The sequence below is a fragment of the Indicator indicator genome, unplaced genomic scaffold, assembly GCF_027791375.1.
Source record: "Indicator indicator isolate 239-I01 unplaced genomic scaffold, UM_Iind_1.1 iindUn_scaffold_133, whole genome shotgun sequence".
In the NCBI taxonomy this organism is placed as follows: Eukaryota; Metazoa; Chordata; class Aves; order Piciformes; family Indicatoridae; genus Indicator; species Indicator indicator.
Window position 1 is genome coordinate 53,606 of NW_026539235.1, and position 19,402 is coordinate 73,007.

Here is a 19,402-nt window from a genome sequence, read left to right on the forward strand (position 1 = left end):
ACAGGATTGGCTTACAGAAAAAGGCCATAGTCGATTAACTTACTGATGAGAGAGAAATAAGGCAAAGGTAACGCCAAGGACAGACTGTCCTTGAAAAGACAGAAGCTAAGAAGAATGGAGATAAACAGGATGTCGAAACAGAACAGAAAGTTAACCTTTAGCCACAGGAATGCAGAGGTATGCCAGGAATGCAGATAGTCAGTAACCAATAATGAGCTTTAACCTTGCAATATGTATGAGCTAATTAACTATTGTATTTAACCTCAACACTAAGTGCCAATAAATGAGACTTGCTGATGAACCATCTGGTGTCCGCATCTCCCTTCTCCGACACACTTCCTTAGCTGCTTGCCACTTCCTTGCCCAAGTGTCCTTCTGGGCTTCTCTGCACGTAGAATAGCTCCACACTGAGCTTGTGCTGTGCATAGGGCTCTCTCCACCTGAAGACCATGACATTTGCACACTCACTTTCAGCTTCCAAGGCACCATCTGGAGCACACAACTTGTGGATTTGTGCAGCAGCTCAGCCAGCTCCAGCTTGCGTAGCAACAGCTCACGGTTCGGCCAGGCACACTGCTTAGAGCTGCAGAGCTAAGTTCAGAGCCAAGTGTAAGACAGACGTCCTGGGGGAGTATTTCTGGGCACTGTGCTGAGCCACAGCATCCTTTCTTGCAATCATTTAACTCTTTACACTCTTCAGGCTTCTAAAAACTGCTCAGCACTCAAAAAAAAATCTCTTCCCACTTCTGGGTGGGTGGAAAGCTTGAGGGAAGCCCCAGGTCAGCAGGAATCCAGCAGGAACACTGCTGAGCTAGGAAGAAGTCTTGTGGAAGCACCAGGCCTGCTGGAAAGCAGCAGAGCCCCTTAGTGGAAAGCTGACAGAAGCTTTCTGAGTGCTTCCAAACACCTCCCTGAGATCCCCTCTATGCCTTCCAAAGATTCTGAAAAATCAATCCTAGAAACCTTCAGACCCCCAAAAAACCTAACATCCCTTGAGTCCCTCGACAAAATACCCTCGGAGACGTTCCTGGGACAGCTCCCACCAAGACACTCTCAAGGCTTTTCTGAGAACCTCAATTTGACCTCCCTGAACTGGACATAAAGGTCCATTGCTGTGCTGACTCAGCACTGTAATTGTTCTCATCAGCACTGATTGGTGTTCAAAATGGCAGGAGGTGTTTGATCCTGCTGCAGTCCCTAGCCTCTGACAAATGCAGGTGAAAAAAGAGGTGATTTTGGTTCAATCTGCTGGAAAGGCCCTTTCAGGGGTCACCATTAACCCAACAGACCCTGGCTGGATCTGCTTGTGCCTCCCAGCACTGTGGGCTGCTCAGTGGTGTGGCTGCGGCGATGATTTTTGAGAATAGACCTGCGGGTGAAGCTCTTGCCACAGTCAGCACAAGTGAAAGGCTTCTCACCAGTGTGCACACGACGATGCTCGGTGAGATTGGACCTGTAGGTGAAGCTCTTGCCACAGTCAGCACAGGTGAAAGGCTTCTCACCAGTGTGCACAAGACGATGCTTGATGAGGGTGGAGCTCTGTGTGAAGCTCTTCCCACAGTGGGCACAGCTGTAGGATTTCTCACTGCTGTGGGTGAGTTGGTGCTGGATGAATAAAGTGCTCGTGGTGAAGCTCTTGCCGCACTCAGCACAGGGGAACAGATTCTCTCCGGTGTGGATGCGGCGGTGGATGGTGAGGTTGGAGCTGGTTTTGAAGCTCTTGCCACAGTCCCTGCAGGTGAAGGATCTCTCACTGCTGTGGGTGAGGCAGTGCCGCGTGAGGTCATACCTCCACCTGAACCTCTTGCCACAGTCACCACAGATGAAGGGTCGGGGGCCAGGGTGGGGGCAGTGATGCTTCATCAGCTCGGAGACAGCTGAGAAGCTCTGCCCACACTCAGGGCACTGATTCAGCTGCTCACCTGGCACAGAGGGGCCTGCTGTGCCTTCATCCTCCTTCTCTTCCTCATCCTGCTCACCTTCATCTTCCTCCTCTTCCTCATACAAATCATCATCATAGTCATCATTCTCCTCCGCATTCTCCACCTTCTCATCCTCTTCCTTTGGGCTACGCTTCTCCTCCTTCATCTTGTTCTAGGAGTACTTCTCCTCCCAGCTATTCTCTGGATCATTGTTTGAGGCCATGTTGGTGGGGGAAGAAGTCACTGCTGTGGCCTAGGGAAGACGGAAGCACCTGAGCCCAGGGCCTCAAACCTTGACTTGCCTGGGGCATGACAGGCCCTGACTCCCAACACAAAACACTCAGCTGGGGCAAGGAAAAGAGAGGGGCTCTTAAAACCCCAGTTCCTGCCATGGTGAAAGGTCAGACCTCCAATACCTGTGCTGAGACCTCAGGTTCCTGTGAGCAGTGGCCTGAGGCACCTTGGCACTTACAAGAGGTCTTGTCCCACTGTGATCGAGCCTGGCACCATTGGCAGGGTGGTTCCTGGCATATGCCCCCTCCTTTCATCTCTCCTGGCTCAGACAAAGGAGGAAACAGCACTGACCAAGTCCAAACCACCTCCAACTTTCTCCCAGGCACACTCCACATCCCAACCCCAAACGTCACCTCCTGCCACACAACTGACACACACACATGCCTGGGGAGCTCCCAGACTCCCACCACAGCTGATGTCCTTTGGAGACCCTGGAGGAGTGAAACGTGTTGGGCATGATGGGTGGAGGAGGTTGGGAGGTGCCCCAGGCATCAGCAATGGGCTGGGATCCTGCTCTTGCCCCACTCTGGCTTCATTCACTGCTGGGCTGCTCCAAGGGGCAGATCTGCAAACTCTGCTCTTGCCCAGCACACAGCAGCAGGGCTGATGGACAGAGAAGGACACAGCCCCTGCCACAGACAAGGAAAGGACTCAGAGGAGAACACTGACCTGCAAGGGATGGCTCAGCACTGCCCAGGACCAGGCAGCAGAGCTCAGCCTTGCTGGGGGCAGCTCCCAAGCCAGGCAGCACAGGCACAGCACACAGCCAGGGCTGCTGAAGATGGGAGGCCTGAACAAGTGCAGACTCAGCTCCTTGCCCAGCACACAACCCCCAGCACACAGCTGCAGCCCAGCACCACAAGACAGCTGCCTCCACACAGCCTCTCCCAGCCCTTGCCTGCACCTTCCTCCCACTGCCTGACCAGGCCTCTGCTGCCTGCAGATGCATTTGCCAGGAGATCTTGCTCTGGACCCAGGTCTCCTCCCTAGCCCTGCCCCCACCACACCCACTCTGTGCTCACCTCTGCCCTGCACAAACCTCTCTTTGCTGCCCGTGCCCCAAGAGAAAATCAGAGCAGCCCTGAGCACACAGACAAAGGGAGGTTCATGCTCTCTGGAGATGCAGCAAAGGGGGGAGGGACTTGGTCAGCTTCTTGCTAAACCTCTTCAGCCCTCACTGTGCTGCTGGAGGAGTCTCTGTCTCCTGGACAAACCTGACACCTCCAGCACCATTCACACACAGGCAGCCCAAAGAGACTCAGTGCAAAGCTTTTGGCTTCCTTCTCTCCCTGCCCATTGTTCTCACCTTTCTCTTTGCACTTCTCCTGCAGCTTCCACTCCACATCCCCAAGACAAAATGAGGTTTGCTGGGAGGGCACAGTGCCCAGGGGCTGTTGCTCATCTCCCAGCTGACACATGCAGAGCTGCAGCACAATTCACTCCTTTCAGCTCCTCAAATCCTGCCACATTCTGACATTTCCTGCACACACATTTGCCACCTGGGCCCTGCATCCTGCCCACCTTTTTGGTGGGACAAGGCTGAATTCCTGACTGACCATTCCCAGGCCCTTCCCCCATTCTCAGCCCATCCATGGCCCTGCTGCCTTTGCTGTCCCATGGCCCTGTGGCCCCCACCTCCACTGCCACTGCAGCTGCAAGGCTGGATTGCAAAATGTTGTGGCTGAGGAAGCATCTAAGGAACTGGACTGGAACCAGGAGCACAGGAATGGAAGGGGCCTGAGACTAAAGGCTGGCATGAGCTGGAGGGATGAAAGAACAGCAACAAGCCAAGGGGGGTTACAGATGAGGGGTGGGGAGGGACCCTGCAGCCACCTCATGCAGCAACTGATGAAGGGGGATAGAGAGGGAGTGAGACCTCAGGTGACTCCTGCCCTGGGCTATGGCTGGGGAGTGTGGCTAGGACCTCTGAGTGCCTGCTTGGGCTGTGCTGGATGGCAGGAGGTGGCAGGGGACTGTCCTGAGCCAGGCAGCATTTGGGCCTTTCAGCTTCTGGGCTCAGCTGCTGCCAGCACCATTGCAGGTAGGAGCCAGGCAGAGCCACACAGCTGCTCAACTAACCCCTCCCACCCCTGCAGCCTTCACTCTCCATCTCTCCAGACACTGCTCCAGCTGCACTCACTTGCTGCCCTCTGAGAGTGCCCAGGTCTGATCTACACACCCAGCATGGCCCAACACAAGCCCCTGGATGAGAGCATGGAGGAGAACACCCTGGAGAAGCTCAAGTGGACAAGCTGGAAAGGTGGCCAAGGTGAACCTCAGGAGGTTCAACAACAGCAAGTGCAGAGTCCTGCACCTGGCCTGGAAGAAGCCTCACAATCAGTACAGGCTGGGGAAGGAGGTGAGAGAAAGCAGCTCTGCAGAAAAGGACTTGGGGGTGCTGGTGGAGGAGAAGCTGGCCAGGGGCAGGCAGTGTCAGCTTGCAGCACACAAGGCCAAGGGCAGCCTGGGCTGCACCAAAAGCAGTGTGGGCAGCAGAGCCAGACAGCTGAATCTGCCACTTTCCTCTGCTCTAGGGACACCTCACCTGCAGTACTGCAGCCAGCTCTGGAGCCCTCAACACAGGAAGGACATGGACCTGATGGAGAGGGTCCAGAGGAGGCCATGAAAAGGATCAGGGGCTTGGAGCAGCTCTGCTATGAGGCCAGGCTGAGGGAGCTGGGGGTGATCAGCCTGCAGAAGAGAAGACTCTGGGGACACCTAACAGCAGCCTGCCAGTACCTGAAGGGGCTACAAGAAGGCTGCAGAGGGACTGTTTGCAAAGCCTGCAGGGACAGGACCAGGGCCAATGGCTCCAAACTAGAGCAGAGCAGATTCAGACTGGATGTGAGGAACAAGTTCTGCACCATGAGGCTGCTGGAACACTGCAACAGCTTGCCCAGGGAGGGCAGTTCCCACGCTCAGAACCTTTCCCCAAGCTCACACCCTGCTCCCAAGCACAAAACCAGCTACAAGCTCAAGAACCAGCAACTAAGCTCAGAACCACTTCCCAAGCTCAGACCTAGCACCCAAGCTCTAGAACCACCTCCCAAGCTTGGAGGCAGCTCCCAAGCTCAGACCCAGTATCACAACTTTGCTTCTTTCAAGTTTCATTCATTGAAGTTCTGCTAAGAGCCCAAATTCAAGATTCAGAGAATGCTTTGGGCTGGAAGGGACCCCAAAGATCAGCCAGCTCCAACCCCCCTGCCATGGCCAGGGACACCTGCCACCACACCAGGCTGCTCAAGCCCTCATCCAACCTGGCCCTCAACACCTCCAGGGAGGGGGCAGCCAGCACCTCCCTGCACAACCTGCTCCAGTCTCTCACCACCCCCACTCCAAACAGTTTCCTCCCAAGCTCCACTCCAAATCTGCCCTCCTCAAGCTTCAATCCATTCCCCCTCAGCCCATCACTCCCACACCCTGACAGAAGTCCCTCCACAGCTCTCCTGCAGCCCCCAGCAGCTACCACAAGGATGCTCCAACCTCTCCCCACAGCTTTCTCCTCTGCAGCCTCAACAGCCACAACTCATCCAGCCCAACCCCACAGGGGAGCTGCCCCAGCCCTCCCACCACCCCCATGGCCTCCTACAGACCCCCTCCAACACCTCAACCTCCTGCCCCTCTTGGGGGCACCACAACTGGGCACAGCACTCCAGGTGGGAGCACAGAAAGCTGGCAGCACAAAAACCATTGCAGCAAAAGCTTCAGTGTGTGCTCAGCTTCCAAACCCCAAGGGATCTCTACCTGGGGACAAGAGAAAGGACCAAAGGCATCCAAGACACTGATCCAACACCTGGGAATGCACAAAACAACCAGCAAGAGCTTCAAGGAACAGCAGAGTGGCAGCTGGGCTGCAAAGCTCTCCAGAAGAAAACCAGCCCAGAAGGTGGCCAGTGCCCAGGGCAGTGAAAATCCCAGGCTCTCCCTCTCCTGCTGCACAAGGAAAGGTTGAGTTGCCCACAAGAAGCCAAACACTTCCCCACACACATCCAGGCTCAGCACTTCAGCTTTCACCTCCCTCAAGCCCTTTTCTGCAAGCAGCACTTCCTCATTCCACATCTCCAGCAACACAACAAGGCCTTCAAGGCTCTCCTACACTCCACACCTCTCAGCCACACCCACACAGCTTGGCCACCCACAAGCCTTCAAGCTTCCTTCTCACCACTTCTCTTCCCAACTCTCACCTCCCTTTTGCTCTCTCAGCACACCACAAACTAACCCAAGAAGGCTCCAGGGGACACCACTGCTTGCAATCAGCCCAGGCAATTCCAAGGGAAGACTCTCAGCCCAGAGGGAAAACCCAAACCTTTCAGCTCCACACAGGACTCTCTCCCATTTCCCTTTCTTTCCAGCACCTTCAGCACCTCAGATGCATTTGCTGGGGCTCAGCTTCCTCACACAGCCACACAATTGCTTGGCCTGCAAAATCCCTCTCTGAGCATGGAGTCCAACTGGCAGCCCCAACACCACCAGGGCCAGCAAACCATGGCCCCATGGCCACACCTTGCTGCAACCCCTCCAGGCATGGCCACTCCACCGCCTCCCTGGGCAGCCTCTTCCAATCCCTCACCACTCTGCCACCAAACTCATTTCTCCTCCTCTCCAACCTAACCCTCCCCTGACACAATTTCAGGACACTTCCTCTCCTTCTACCACCTGACACTAGGCACAAGAGCCCAACCCCCACTCTCTGCAGCCTCCTTGCAGGGAGCTCTAGAGGCCAAGGAGGTGTCCCCTCAGCCTCCTCTTCTCCACACTACACACCCCCAGCTCCCTCACCTGCTCCTCACCAGCCCTGCCCTCCAGACCCTTTCTTCAACACCTTTCCTGCCCTTCTCTGCACCTGCTCCAGACCCTCAAAGTCCTTCTTGGAGTGAGGGGCCCAAAACTGACCCCAGCAATGGAGCTGTGGCCTCCCCAGTGCCCAGGAGAGGAGGACAAGCCCTGCCCTGGCCCTGCTGGACACAGCATTGCTCAGACTTGCAGAGCACTGGAATTGCTTTGGGCACTTGCAGCAATGATTTCCTTCCCTTCCCACCTCATTGCACAGCAAAGAGCAGCACAGCCACACAGATCCCCCCAGACCACCCCCAACATCACAGACCCCCACAGCTACCAAGGACTGCCCACAGAGATCCCTAGAACTCAGGGGGCTGGGAGGGGGGATGCAGGCACTGGCAGTCTGGGGGAGCTAAGGCCCTGAACCCCCCAAACAGCCTCCCCCAACTCATTCCCCCCAGGCAGCCCACCCTGTACCTCCCCACAAGCAGAAGGAGCCAAGGCCCAGCCCAAAATGCCCCCAGGGAAACCCCAACAGCAGCCTGAGACCTCCAAATGCCTCCCTGGGATCCTAAGTCACCTCCCTGCACCCCAAAACTATCCCAAAGGAACCAACAATGGCCCAAAAGGAGTTCACAGATGGAGTTGAGAGAGAAGAGCAGGAGGGTCCTAAAATGTTGCTTTCCCAACTCTTTTCTTTACCCCTAGCCTGGAAGGGTTCAAAACAGTGCTGCCATGGCCCTGCTGCTCAGAATCCCTCCAGAGCAACACAGTCCTGGGTACCTTGGGGGTTCTGGGGGATCCTTTTTGGCTACCTGGGGCTTGGAGGCCATTTTTGGTACCTTTGGGATACTTTTGGGGTGTCAGGGAGTAACTGAGGGTCTCAGCAGGCACCTTGGGATCCCACGAAGGTGTTTTGATGCCTTGGGGACTACTCTAGGGTCCTGTGTTCTTACTTTGGTCTCTTGGGGGAACATTCTGAGCTCCAGGAGGCATTTTGGGCTCTGCCTTTGCTCCACCTGCTTGTGCAGGGGCCAGCCTGGGCTGCCCAGGGGGACACAGGGGGTCCAGGGAGGCTGTTTGGGGGTTCAGGGCTTGAACTCCCCCCACATCCATCCCAGGACCTGCAGCTGGCTGCGCTGGGCCAGCAGGAAAAGTCATCAAAGGCTCTTGGAGCCTCCCTGGGGCCTGCTTGCTGCCCTCCATGCAGCACCCAAGGCCTGGCTGGAGGCACCCAGCACAGCCACAGCAGCCTCAGCAACGCTGCAGGAGCCTCCCACACAGCAACAGCCAATCAGAGCTGCCCACATGCCCCTAGCAGCCCTGGGACCCAGCAGCTAAAGGACCCCGGCAAGGAGCTTCTGCCCCTTCCAGCAGCTGGAGACTGACCCCAACCCCCACAGCAGCCCCCCCAGGACTCCTGGCAGAGGGCAGGGGGGTGCCCACCCTGGGCAGGATGCCAAAGGAGCAGCTCTGGGCAAATGCAGCCTGAAAAGAGGCTGCAGGGACAGCTGCCACCAGAGCTGCCACCCCCCATGGCCAACCCCCACCGTAAAACAACCAAGAAACCACTGCACAAGCCCTGGGGGCACTTGGGGATACAGGGGAACCATTTGGGGCTCCACGGGGATCACTTTGGGGTCCCTGGGCGCAATTTTGAGATGCCAGGAGGGAAACTAAAGAGTCAAAAAGAAGATCAAAAGAAGCTCCCAAGCTCAGAGTCAGTTTCACAGCTTTGCTTCTTTCAAGTTTCATTCACTGAAGTTCTGCTAAGAGCCCAAATTCAAGATTCAGAGAATGCTTAGGGCTGGAAGGGACCCCAAAGATCAGCCAGCTCCAACCCCCTGCCATGGCCAGGGACACCTGCCACCACACCAGGCTGCTCAAGCCCTCATCCAACCTGGCCCTCAACACCTCCAGGGAGGGGGCAGCCACCACCTCCCTGCACAACCTGCTCCAGTCTCTCACCACCCCCACTCCAAACAGTTTCCTCCCAAGCTCCACTACAAACCTGCTCCCCTGGGCCTGGCCCTTCAGCCCAGAGCACTGCTGCCAGCTCAGCTCTGCTGCCAGGGCAGCAGTCAGCAGAGGGACACAGGGCCAGGGACACAGGGCCAGGGACACAGGGCCAGGGCCAGCCCCTGTAGGGGCACCAATGGGCTCCAGCTGCAACGCAGCAGCAGCCAAAGGGAGCCTGAGGCTGCCCCTAGCAGGGGGATTCAGCAGCACCAGGAACCCCCAAACCTCCCCACAACCCTCCCGACCCCACCACAGCCCCACAGCTGCCCCCCACACCAAGCCCATGGACCCCTCCCTCACCCCAAAGCCCAACCCAGCCCTACAGACCCCTCCCAGAACAGCACACACACCACACACCTCCCCACCCCCTGCAGACCCCCCACAACTCCACAGCCCCTCACAAGCCACAGAAGTTTCTCAACCTGCCCCGGGCCTGCTTGCTGCCCTCCATGCAGCGCCCAAGGCCTGGCTGGAGGCGCCCAGCACGGCCTGCGGCCACAGCAGCCTCAGCAGCGCCGCAGGAGGCCACAGCAGCCGGGCCCCACGCACCCCCAAACACTACAGACCCCCACAGACCCCCACCCAGCCCCACACGATCCCAAGCCCGGCCCCAACATCCCCCTCAGCCCCAGGGGATCCTCACCCAACCCCACACACTCCCTTCCCCACAACTCCACACACTTCCCCTCCCCAACCCCACCGACCCCTCCCCAACTCCCCACCCCACCCCCACCCCTACCAGCGTCCCCACACCCCTACAGCCCCCACCCCACAACCGCACAGACCCCAGCCCATAGCTCACAGCGCCCCGCAACCCAACACCCCCCGCAAAATCCCCTCAGCCCTCCCCCAAACCCCACAGGCCCCTCCCATAGCCCCCCACAGGCGCCCCCAGCCCCACCCACCCCAACCCCACAAACCCTTCACCGACCCCACACACCCTCCCCATACCACAGACGCCCCCAGCAGCCCCACGGAGCCCTCCCCAGTCCCCCGCCCGCGACAAAACCCTCAGCCCTACAGACTCCCTCACCCCACCTGCAGCCGGCACAAAGGGGACGCAGAGCAGGAGGACGACCAAGAGCTCAGCGCACAGGAAGCTGCTGACCGCCGGCCCCGGCAGGCTCCTGCCGACCACACAGCGCTGGGAGGGAGACCCTGGACCGGACCCTCCGCAGGCGTTGGCCTCGCAGGAGCCGAGCGGACGCCCAGGGCTGGGTCCGGAATAGGAAGTCCCGCCCACGCCTGGGCAGACAGAGCCAATCAGAGGCGGAAGGAGCGCGGCAGCTCCTCCCCCTGGGCGCTGCCGAGGCACAGCGAGGAGCTGCCACTGCCGGCCGCGGCCGCCATTGTTCCTGCCCCGTGGGGAGCGGCAGCAGTTGCGGAGCGCGGGAGAAGTGCCGGAGGTGCTGGCGGGCGAGCGGCAGCTGCCGGCTCGTGAGCTGCGGCGGGGCGGGAGGGGCTGAGGGGGCCGGGGAGCGCTGAGGGCGGCGGCAGCGCAGCGGGGAAGGGTCTGGGCGGGCCCCGGGGCATGCTGAGAGCCGGGGAGCGTTTAGTTGCTGGCCCCGGGGCTGCGCGGCCCAGGACAAGCTCAGGCTTTAGGTTTTCCTTCCTTTTTGTTGGAGTTTTTCCCTGCTTCCCAGCAGGTCGCCATTGCCTGCTTTGGAACACCTTGGCTTTGTCTCCAGATCTAGCAGCCTCTGGCTGCTCCTCTCCCCTGTATTGCTGCTTTGAGCTTCAGGGAGCAAAAGCTGAGCTGGCTTTCAACAGCCTCCTTGTCTCCTGAGCCACCTCTGCCATTGTGTTTCTCTCCACCTGTTGTATCTACCTGCCTGAAACACTGCTGCTCAGCTCATCCCTGGTAGAGAAGCAACCTGCTGAGAGACAGCTTGTGCTGAGCAGATGGTTCCAGAGGGCTTGGATTGCTGAGGGAACTTTCTCAGGCTTGGCTTTGCTTTGCTTCCCAACAGCAACAATTCTTCTGTGGCTGTGTGCAGCCAGTTGTGGAAGGAGAGCAGGGGGGAGATGGTGCCATGGAGCTGTGAGCTGCAGCTGCAGAGAGCAGGGGAGAAGTCTGATGCAAGGAGCAGTGCTGTAAGCCCCAGGTGGGCAATGAGAGGCATGGGGAGGTTGGGAGGGTGAGGAGCAAAGTTGTGCATAGAGTGTCAGGCCTCCAGGGACAGCTTCTGCTCCCAGTGCAGACCTGCTGAGGAGACAGCCTGGATCAGTATCACCTGGGGGATGCTGCTGTCACCTCTCCTCTGTCTCAGACATAATAAAATGTTTTCCCTTTGCCATGCAAACTGAGCTGTGTTAGCTGCAGTTTGACATCCTGAAGAGAACTGCAGAAAGAGAAAAACTCCTGAGGGCACCTGGGGCTCATTGCATGAACCTCAGGAACTGCCAGGAGAATGAAGAAACCTCTCAAGAAGTCAGAAACAAAACTCAGAGTAGCTTGAAGCATTGATTGGCTTCACTGAGGCTGAAGCCTCTCCAGGGACTCGTTGGAGCAGCTCAGTGGAGGCCACAACTGCAGGGAGCCAGAGGCAAAGTGCAGGGCAGCAAACCTTGGGCTTGGTTTGTGGAGCAGAAAGGCCAAGGCCTGAGCACAGCCCCTGGGCAGGCAGATCCTGTCCCTCAGGTGTGGGCCAAGGCTCTGCAGGTGCTGTGGGCTGTGCTCTGTGTGATGCTGAGGCAAGGACAAGGGGATGGCAGCCCCCAGCCTGCCTGGAGCTGTGCCAGGAGGCGATGAAGCACAGAATCACAGAATTAAGCAGGTTGGAAAAGATCTCAGAGACCCTCAAGTCCAACCTATCCCCCAACACCATCTCATCAACTAATCCATGGCACTGAGTGCCTCATCCAGTCTCTTTTTAAACACTTCCAGGGATGGTGACTCCACCACCTGCCTGGGCAGCACATCCCAATGGCCAATCTCTCTTGCTGTGAAGAATTTCTTCCTAAGATCCAGCCCAAACCTCCCCTGGAGCAGCTTGAGACTGTGTCCTCTCCTTCTGTCACTGGTTGCCTGGGAGAAGAGTCCAACCCCACCTGGCTACAGCCTCCCTTCAGGTAGTTGTACTCAGCAATGAGGTCTCCCCTGAGCCTCCTCTTCTCCAGGCTAAACCTCCCCAGCTCCTTCAGCCTCTCCTCACAGGGCTGTGCTCCAGACCCTCCCCAGCTTTGTTGCCCTTCTCTGGACACGTTCCAGCATCTCAACATCTTTCTTGAACTGAGGGGCCCAGAATTGAACACAGGACACAAGGTGTGGCCTACCCAGTGCTGAGTACAGGACAGGATGACTGCTGAGTACAGGACAGGATGAGGAATAGTGTGGCTCCTGCTGGCCACACTATTCCTGATGCAGGCCAGGATGCCTTTGGCCTTCTTGGCCACCTGGGCACACTGCTGGCTCCTGTTCAGCTGCTGTCAACCAGTCCCCCAGGTCCCTTTCTGCCTGGCTGCTCTCCAGCCACTCTGTCCCCAGCCTGTAGCACTGCATGGGGTTGTTGTGGCCAATGTGTAGAACCTGGCACTTAGCTTTGTTCAATCTCATGCCCTTGGACTCTGCCCATCTGTCCAGCCTGGCAAGGTCCCTCTGCAGAGCCTCCTACCCTCTAACAGATCAGCTCCAGATCCCAGCTTGGTGTCATCTGCAAACTTACTGTGATGGACTCAGTCCCCTCATCCAGATCATTAATAAAGATATTGACCAGGATGGGGCCCAACACTGATCCCTGGGGTTCCCCCAGTGTCTTAGGCCCAGGTCTCCTCACAGGCCTTGGTGGCAGATGGTTGCCATAGCCACGGGGCAAAGCCTTTGGTTCTCTTGATGACTGCCAGCCTTGCCAGTGCCCTTTGCCATCTCCAGCACAGGTTGTCCTACTCTGTCCCAGAGCTGCTGCTGTCTCCCTGCAGGCTCCAAACTCCATCTGCTGTCTTCACCTTGCACTGCATGGCCACGCCCCATCCCTGCCACTCTCGACTGCCATTGGTCTCTTATTAGCATAACCCCGCCCCTCCACCCACCCTCCCCCTCATTCCTCCCCTTCACTCCTCCCCAGAGCCCAAATGCGTCCCCCCCTCCCCTCCACTGTTCTCGCAACAGGTGACAGAGAAATGACTCCAGCTGCTGGCTGCGCCCTGGGTGGAGCACTCTGCCTCTGCCTGGCTTGAGGAGGAGGGGAACTGAAGGCAGAAATCCAGGCAGGGGGCAAGGAAAGGGAAGGAGACTTTGGCTCCAGTTCTTCAGCAAGCCCCAAATCCACCTTTTTTCACCATAGAATTTCTATAAGCTCAGCTCAGGAGGGTTTGAAGTATCTCCAGGAGGCTTTGAGGGATCTAAAGGAGGGTTTGAGGAGGTCTAGAGAGGGTTTGAGGGACCTTAGGCAGGGTTTCAATGACCTAAGGAGGGTTCAAGGCAGATAAGGAGGCTTTGAAGTATGCTAGGATGATGTGAGCGAGCTAAAGGAGAGTTTGAGGGTCCTCAGAGGGGTCTAAGAGAGCTTGAATGAGTGAAGAAGGGAAGGAAGGGAAGACAGAGAACAGAAAGTTCTGTCGTTAACCAGCAAAGGTCCCCGGGGGGGGTGCACCGTTCCCGGAGGCACTGCAATACCAGGATGATGCGCGGAGCGGAGAGAGCAAGCTCCGGATCCAACTCCCACGCCCAAAAATCCGTTTAATAGAAAGTCCTCTGATCGAGGACGTATCAGATATTAAACTGATAAGAACAGATACTACACTTGATCTTAGCCAAAAGGCCGAGAAGCGATCCCGACTCACCCCGCCCACACACACCCATGCCCCGCGGGGCTCCCCGAGGCCACGGTCAGGGCCGTGCCGCCCGCAGCCGCCTCCCGGCTCCGCTCCCCGCCCGTTCCGCACGGTCCCGCTTGGTTTCGCGGCCACCGACCTCCGATCAAGTCCCCGCGGGGTGCCCCGGGCACGGTGTCCCGGCATGCCTCGCGTCCCTCATTACCATGACCCCGACCGCACTCGGCATTCCCCAGCCCTTGTCTTGCCTCCCGGCCAATGGCATCGTACACCCCGCCCCCTTTCCTGCAAGCCCTGCCTATCTCTCATCCCACCCTCCTTGATTGGCAGGGCTCAGCGAGGCCTCCTGGTGTCCCCTTCAGCCCCTCCCGCCCCGCCGCAGCTCACGAGCCGGCAGCTGCCGCTCGCCCGCCAGCACCTCCGGCACTTCTCCCGCGCTCCGCAACTGCTGCCGCTCCCCACGGGGCAGGAACAATGGCGGCCGCGGCCGGCAGTGGCAGCTCCTCGCTGTGCCTCGGCAGCGCCCAGGGGGAGGAGCTGCCGCGCTGCCGGCCCCTCTGATTGGCTGTGTCTGCCCAGGCGTGGGCGGGACTTCGTCTTGCAGCCCGCCCCCTGCTTCCGCTGCCAGTCCGCGGTGTCCGCAGCAGGCGGAGGGTCCGGTCCAGGGTCTCCCTCCCAGCGCTGTGTGGTCGGCAGGAGCCTGCCGGGGCCGGCGGTCGGCAGCTTCCTGTGCGCTGAGCTCTTGGTCGTCCTCCTGCTCTGCGTCCCCTTTGTGCCGGCTGCAGGTGGGGTGAGGGAATGTGTGGGGCTGTGGAAGGGATCGTGAGGTGGGGATCGGAATCCCCGGGGGGTGAGGGTTACGTCGTGGGTTCGGGATCAGGGAATGGTCTGGGGGCTGCGGGGGACTTCTGTGCGGTTGGAGGTTCGGGAGGGTCGGTTGGGTTGGGGAAGGGTTTGTGGGGTAGGGGTCGGTAGGGCTACGGGGAACCTGTGCAGGGATCAAGGAGAAACCGGTGGGGTTTGGGTTGGGCGCTGATGGGGATATGCGAGGGGGTGTGTGGAGTACGGGGGTGTTGTGTAGGGTCGGTGGGTGGTGTCCGTGCTGTTGTGGGAGGGGTCTGTGTGGTTCCGTGGGAGATGTGTGCGGCTGGAGGTGGTCTATGGATTGGGGTCCTTGGTTCTATCGGGGGGGGGCACCTATGGGGTTCTGATGGGGTCAGGAGGGTTCTGGGGACCCATCCTTGGGGCTGGGGGTGGTCTGTGGGTCTGGGGAGGGGTCGGTGTGTTTGGGGTTTCCTTGTGTTGCTGTCCTGCCGAATCCCCCTGCTAGGGGCAGCCTCAGGCCCCCTTTGGCTGCTGCTGTGTTGCAGCCGGAGGCCATTGGTGCCCCTGCAGGGGCTGGCCCTGGCCCTGTGTCCCTGGCCCTGTGTCCCTCTGCTGACTGCTGCCCTGGCAGCAGTGCTGAGCTGGCAGCGGCGCTCTGGGGGCTGCTGTGGCAAGGAGAGGTCGGGGGCAGCGTGGGGACTGGATTGCAGCAGAGGCTCCTGTGGGGGGCTGTGGGGGAGCCCTGGGGGTTTGGAGGCTTTGTGCTGGCAGGTGCCGGGCGGCTGCTGTGCTAAAGGGCAGCGTCTGGGCTGAGGGCCAGGCCCAGGGGGGGAGCCCAGGCCAGGCTGTGCCCTGGGTGCCGTGGGGGTGGCAGCCGTAGGTGCTGTGCTGAGCCTGAGCTTAGAATCATAGAATCAAGAAGGATGGAAGAGACCTCAAAGATCATCGAGTCCAACCTGTCACCCTACACCTCATGACTATCTAAACCATGGCACCAAGTGCCATGTCCAATCCCCTCTTGAACACCTCCAGGGATGGTGACTCCACCACCTCCCTGGGCAGCCCATTCCAATGGCCAACCACTCTCTCTGGGAAGAACTTTCTCCTCACCTCCAGCCTAAAACCTCCCCTGCACAGCTTGAGACTATGTCCTCTTGTTCTGGTGCTGGCTGCCTGGGAGAAGAGACCAAACCCCTCCTGGCTACAACCTCCCTTCAGGTAGTTGTAGACAGCAATGAGGTCTCCCCTGAGCCTCCTCTTCTCCAGGCTAAACAGTCCCAGCTCCCTCAGCCTCTCCTCATAGGGCTTGTGCTCAAGGCCTCTCCCCAGCCTCGCTGCCGTTCTCTGGACATGCTCCAGCAATTCAACATCTTTCCTAAACTGAGGGGCCCAGAACTGGACACAGTACTCAAGGTGTGGCCTAACCAGTGCTGTGTACAGGGGTACAATGACCTCCCTGCTCCTGCTGGCCACACTATTCCTGATGCAGGCCAGGATGCCATTGGCTCTCTTGGCCACCTGGGCACACTGCTGGCTCATGTTCAGGCAGCTGTCAACCAGTACCCCCAGGTCCCTTTCCACCTGGCTGCTCTCCAGCCACTCTGACCCCAGCCTGTAGCTCTGCATGGGGTTGTTGTGGCCAAAGTGCAGCACCCAGCACTTGGATTTGTTGAATGCCATCCTGTTGGACTCTGCCCATCTGTCCAGCCTGGCAAGGTTCCTCTGCAGAGCCCTTCTACCTTCTAACAGATCAACACCTGCTCCCAGCTTGGTGTCATCTGCAAATTTACTGATGATGGACTCAATCCCCTCATCCAGATCATCAATAAAGAGATTGAACAGGATGGGGCCCAGCACTGATCCCTGGGGGACACCACTAGTGACAGGCTGCCAGCTGGATGTGGCACCATTCACCACCACTCTCTGGGCTCGGCCCTCCAGCCAGTTCCTAACCCAGCAGAGTGCTGCTGTCCAAGCCACAGGCTGACAGCTTGGCCAGGAGTTTGCTGTGGGGGACAGTGTCAAAGGCCTTGCTGAAGTCCAGGTAGACTACATCCACAGCCTCTCCTACGTCCACCAGGCTGGTCACCTGATCATAGAAGGAGATCAGGTTGGTGAGGCAGGACCTGCCCTTCCTAAATCCATGTTGGCTGGGCCTGATTCCTTGGCCATCCTTCAGGTGCGCAGTGATTGCCCCCAAGACAATCTGCTCCATGATTTTCCCTGGCACTGAGGTCAGGCTGACAGGCCTGTAGTTCCCAGGTTCTTCTGTCTGTCTATTCTTGTGGATGGGCATCACATTGGCCAGTTTCCAGTCTTCTGGGACCTCTCCAGTGAGCCAGGACTGGTGGAAAATGATGGAGAGAGGCTTGGCCAGCTCATCTGCCAGCTCTTTCAGCACCCTAGGATGAATCCCATCAGGTCCCATGGACTTGTGAATATCCAAGTGACTCAACAAGTCTCGAACTAATTCCACATGGATTTCAGGAGTACAACACTGCTCCTTGACCCCATCGACCAGCTCAGGAGGCCAGTTATCCTGAAGTCCTCCTGCCTTACTGTTGAAAATGGAGGCAAAGAAGGTATTTAGAATCTCAGCCTTCTCCTCATCCTTAGTTACAATGTTACCCTCCACGTCCAATAAAGAGTGGAGGCTCCTCTTGCCCCTCTTTTTAGCATTAATATATTTATAAAAATGCTTTTTGTTGTCCTTCACAGAAGCGGCCAGTTTAATTTCTAACTGTGCTTTTGCCTCTCTAATTTTTCTTCTACATGATCTAACAACATCCTTAAACATATCACTAGTTGCCTCCCCCCTTTCCAAAGGTGATAAACCCTCTTTTTTTCCCTTAAATCCTTCAGGAGCTGCTTGCTCATCCAGGCCGGTCGTCTTCCCTGCCGGCTCGTCTTACGGCATGTGGGAACTGCCAGTTCCTGTGCCTTTAGGAGCTCCTGTTTGAAGTAGGTCCAACCATCCTGGACCCCTTTCTTCTTAAGGGCTGTTACCCAGGGAACTTTCCGAATAAGTTGCCTGAACAACCTGAAGTTTGCCCTCCGGAAGTCCAAAGTGAGGGTTCTGTTACTGCTCCTCCCTATCTCCCTGCATATTGAGAACTCCACTGTCTCATGGTCACTGCACCCTAGACAGCCTCCGACCATCACATCTCCCACCAGCCCTTCTCTATTTGAGAACAGCAGATCAAGCAGAGCCTTACCCCTGGTAGGTTCACCTAAGAGCTGCATCAGGAAGTTGTCATCCATGCACTCTAGGAACCTTCTGGACTGTCTCCTCTCTGCTGAATTAAGTTCCCAGCAGATGTCTGGTAGGTTAAAGTCCCCCACAAGGACAAGGTCTGATCATCTTGAGACAGCTTCCAGCTGCTTATAGAGTATCTCATTGGGCTCCTCGTCCTGGTTGGGTGGTCTATAACAGACTCCAACCAGGATGTCAGTTTTGTGCGGCCTCCCTCTGATTTTAACCCACAAGCATTCAACCCTTTCATCTGCAACCTCAAGTTCTGAGGCATCAAAGGATTCCCTAATATACAGGGCCACCCCTCCTCCTCTTCTCCCTTGCCTGTCTCTCCTAAAGAGCTTATAACCCCCCAGTGCAGTACTCCAGTTGTGAGAATCGTCCCACCATGTTTCTGTGATGGAAACTACATCATAGATCTGCCCCTTGGAGCAGCCCAGCAGGGAAAGAAGGCAGAGTGGGGCAAGAGCAGGACCCCAGCCCATTGCTGATGCCTGGGGCAGCTCCTAACCTCCTCCAGCCCCTCCTGTTCACCCCGTTTCACTCCTCCAGTGTCTCCAAAGGACATAAGCTGTGGTGGGAATCTGGGGATCTCCCAGGCATGTGTGGGTCAGTTGTGTGGCAAGAGGTGATGTTTGGGGTTGGGATGTGGCGTGTGGGTAGGAAAAGGTTGGAGGTGGTTTGGTCTTCTGTGGTCAGTGCTGGTTTTCCTTTGTATGAGCAAGGAGAAATGAAAGGCTCAGGTGGTTCCTGGGCCAGGAACCACCTGCCACTGCTGCCAGGCTCGAGGAGAGTGGGAAGAGACCTCTTATAAGTCCCAAGGAGCCTCAGGTTACTGCTCACAGGAACCTGAGGTCTCAGCACAGGTATTGGAGGTCTGACCTTTCACCATGGCAGGAACTGGGGGTTTGAGAGCCTCTCTCTTTACCTTGCCCCAGCTGAGTGTCGTGTGTTGGGAGGTGTTGGGAGTCAGGGCCTGTCATGACCCAGGCAGGTCAAGGTTTGAGGTCCCTGGGCTTAGGTGCTTCCATCTTCCCTAGGCCACAGCTATGACCTCTTCCCTGACCAGCATGGCCTTACAGAAGGATGCAGAGAATAGCTGGGATGAGAACTACCCTGAGAACAAGATGAAGGAGCAGAAGTGTAGCCCAAAGGAAGAGGATGAGAAGATGGAGGATAGAGAGGAGAATGATGACTATGATGATGATTTGTATGAGGAGGAGGAGGAAGATGAGGATGAAGGTGACCAGGATGAGGAGGAGAAGGAGGATGAAGGCACAGCAGGCCCCTCTGTGCCAGGTGAGCAGCAGAATCAGTGCCCTGAGTGTGGGCAGAGCTTCCCAGCTGGCTCTGAGTTGATGAAGCATCACTGCCCCCACCCTGGCACCCGGCCCTTCATCTGTGGTGACTGTGGCAAGAGGTTCAGCAGGAACAATGACCTCATACAGCACTGCCTCACCCACACCAGTGAGAAGTCTTTCACCTGTCCTGACTGCAGCAAGAGCTTCAAACACAGCTCCAGCCTCACCATCCACCG

General features: G+C 57.6%; 2 protein-coding genes and 1 non-coding gene across 3 annotated transcripts in view; 1 reads left to right on the forward strand and 2 right to left on the reverse strand.

Annotated features, from left to right (window-relative positions):
* Nucleotides 1-19,402, forward strand: part of LOC128980364 (zinc finger protein 850-like) — a 77,471-nt gene that overhangs the window by 44,417 nt on the left and 13,652 nt on the right. The window lies entirely within an intron of this gene.
* On the reverse strand, nt 1,132-13,973 carry LOC128980361 (zinc finger protein 696-like). Its single transcript, XM_054398830.1, has 3 exons — nt 13,797-13,973; nt 10,053-10,527; nt 1,132-1,922 (listed from the first exon to the last, which is right to left on the reverse strand). Exons 1-3 carry the CDS (start codon nt 13,971-13,973, stop codon nt 1,276-1,278), a joined length of 1,299 nt encoding a protein of 432 aa, XP_054254805.1. The 3' UTR covers nt 1,132-1,275.
* On the reverse strand, nt 13,596-13,786 carry LOC128980365 (U2 spliceosomal RNA). The gene has a single exon (XR_008489478.1). It is a non-coding gene; the product is annotated as a U2 spliceosomal RNA (small nuclear RNA).

What these genes read in the sequence shown, in the direction of transcription:
- LOC128980361 (XM_054398830.1), bottom strand. Translation starts at nt 13,973, where the DNA reads ATGCCGGGACACCGTGCCCGGGGCACCCCGCGGGGACTTGATCGGAGG. An exon ending in CATGGGTGTGTGTGGGCGGG is followed by an intron (nt 10,528 to 13,796) that starts GTGAGTCGGGAT and finishes GGGCCCGCCCAG; the next exon opens with ACCCTTCCCCGCTGCGCTGC. An exon ending in CCCCTTTGTGCCGGCTGCAG is followed by an intron (nt 1,923 to 10,052) that starts GTGGGGTGAGGG and finishes CCTCTGTGCCAG; the next exon opens with GTGAGCAGCTGAATCAGTGC.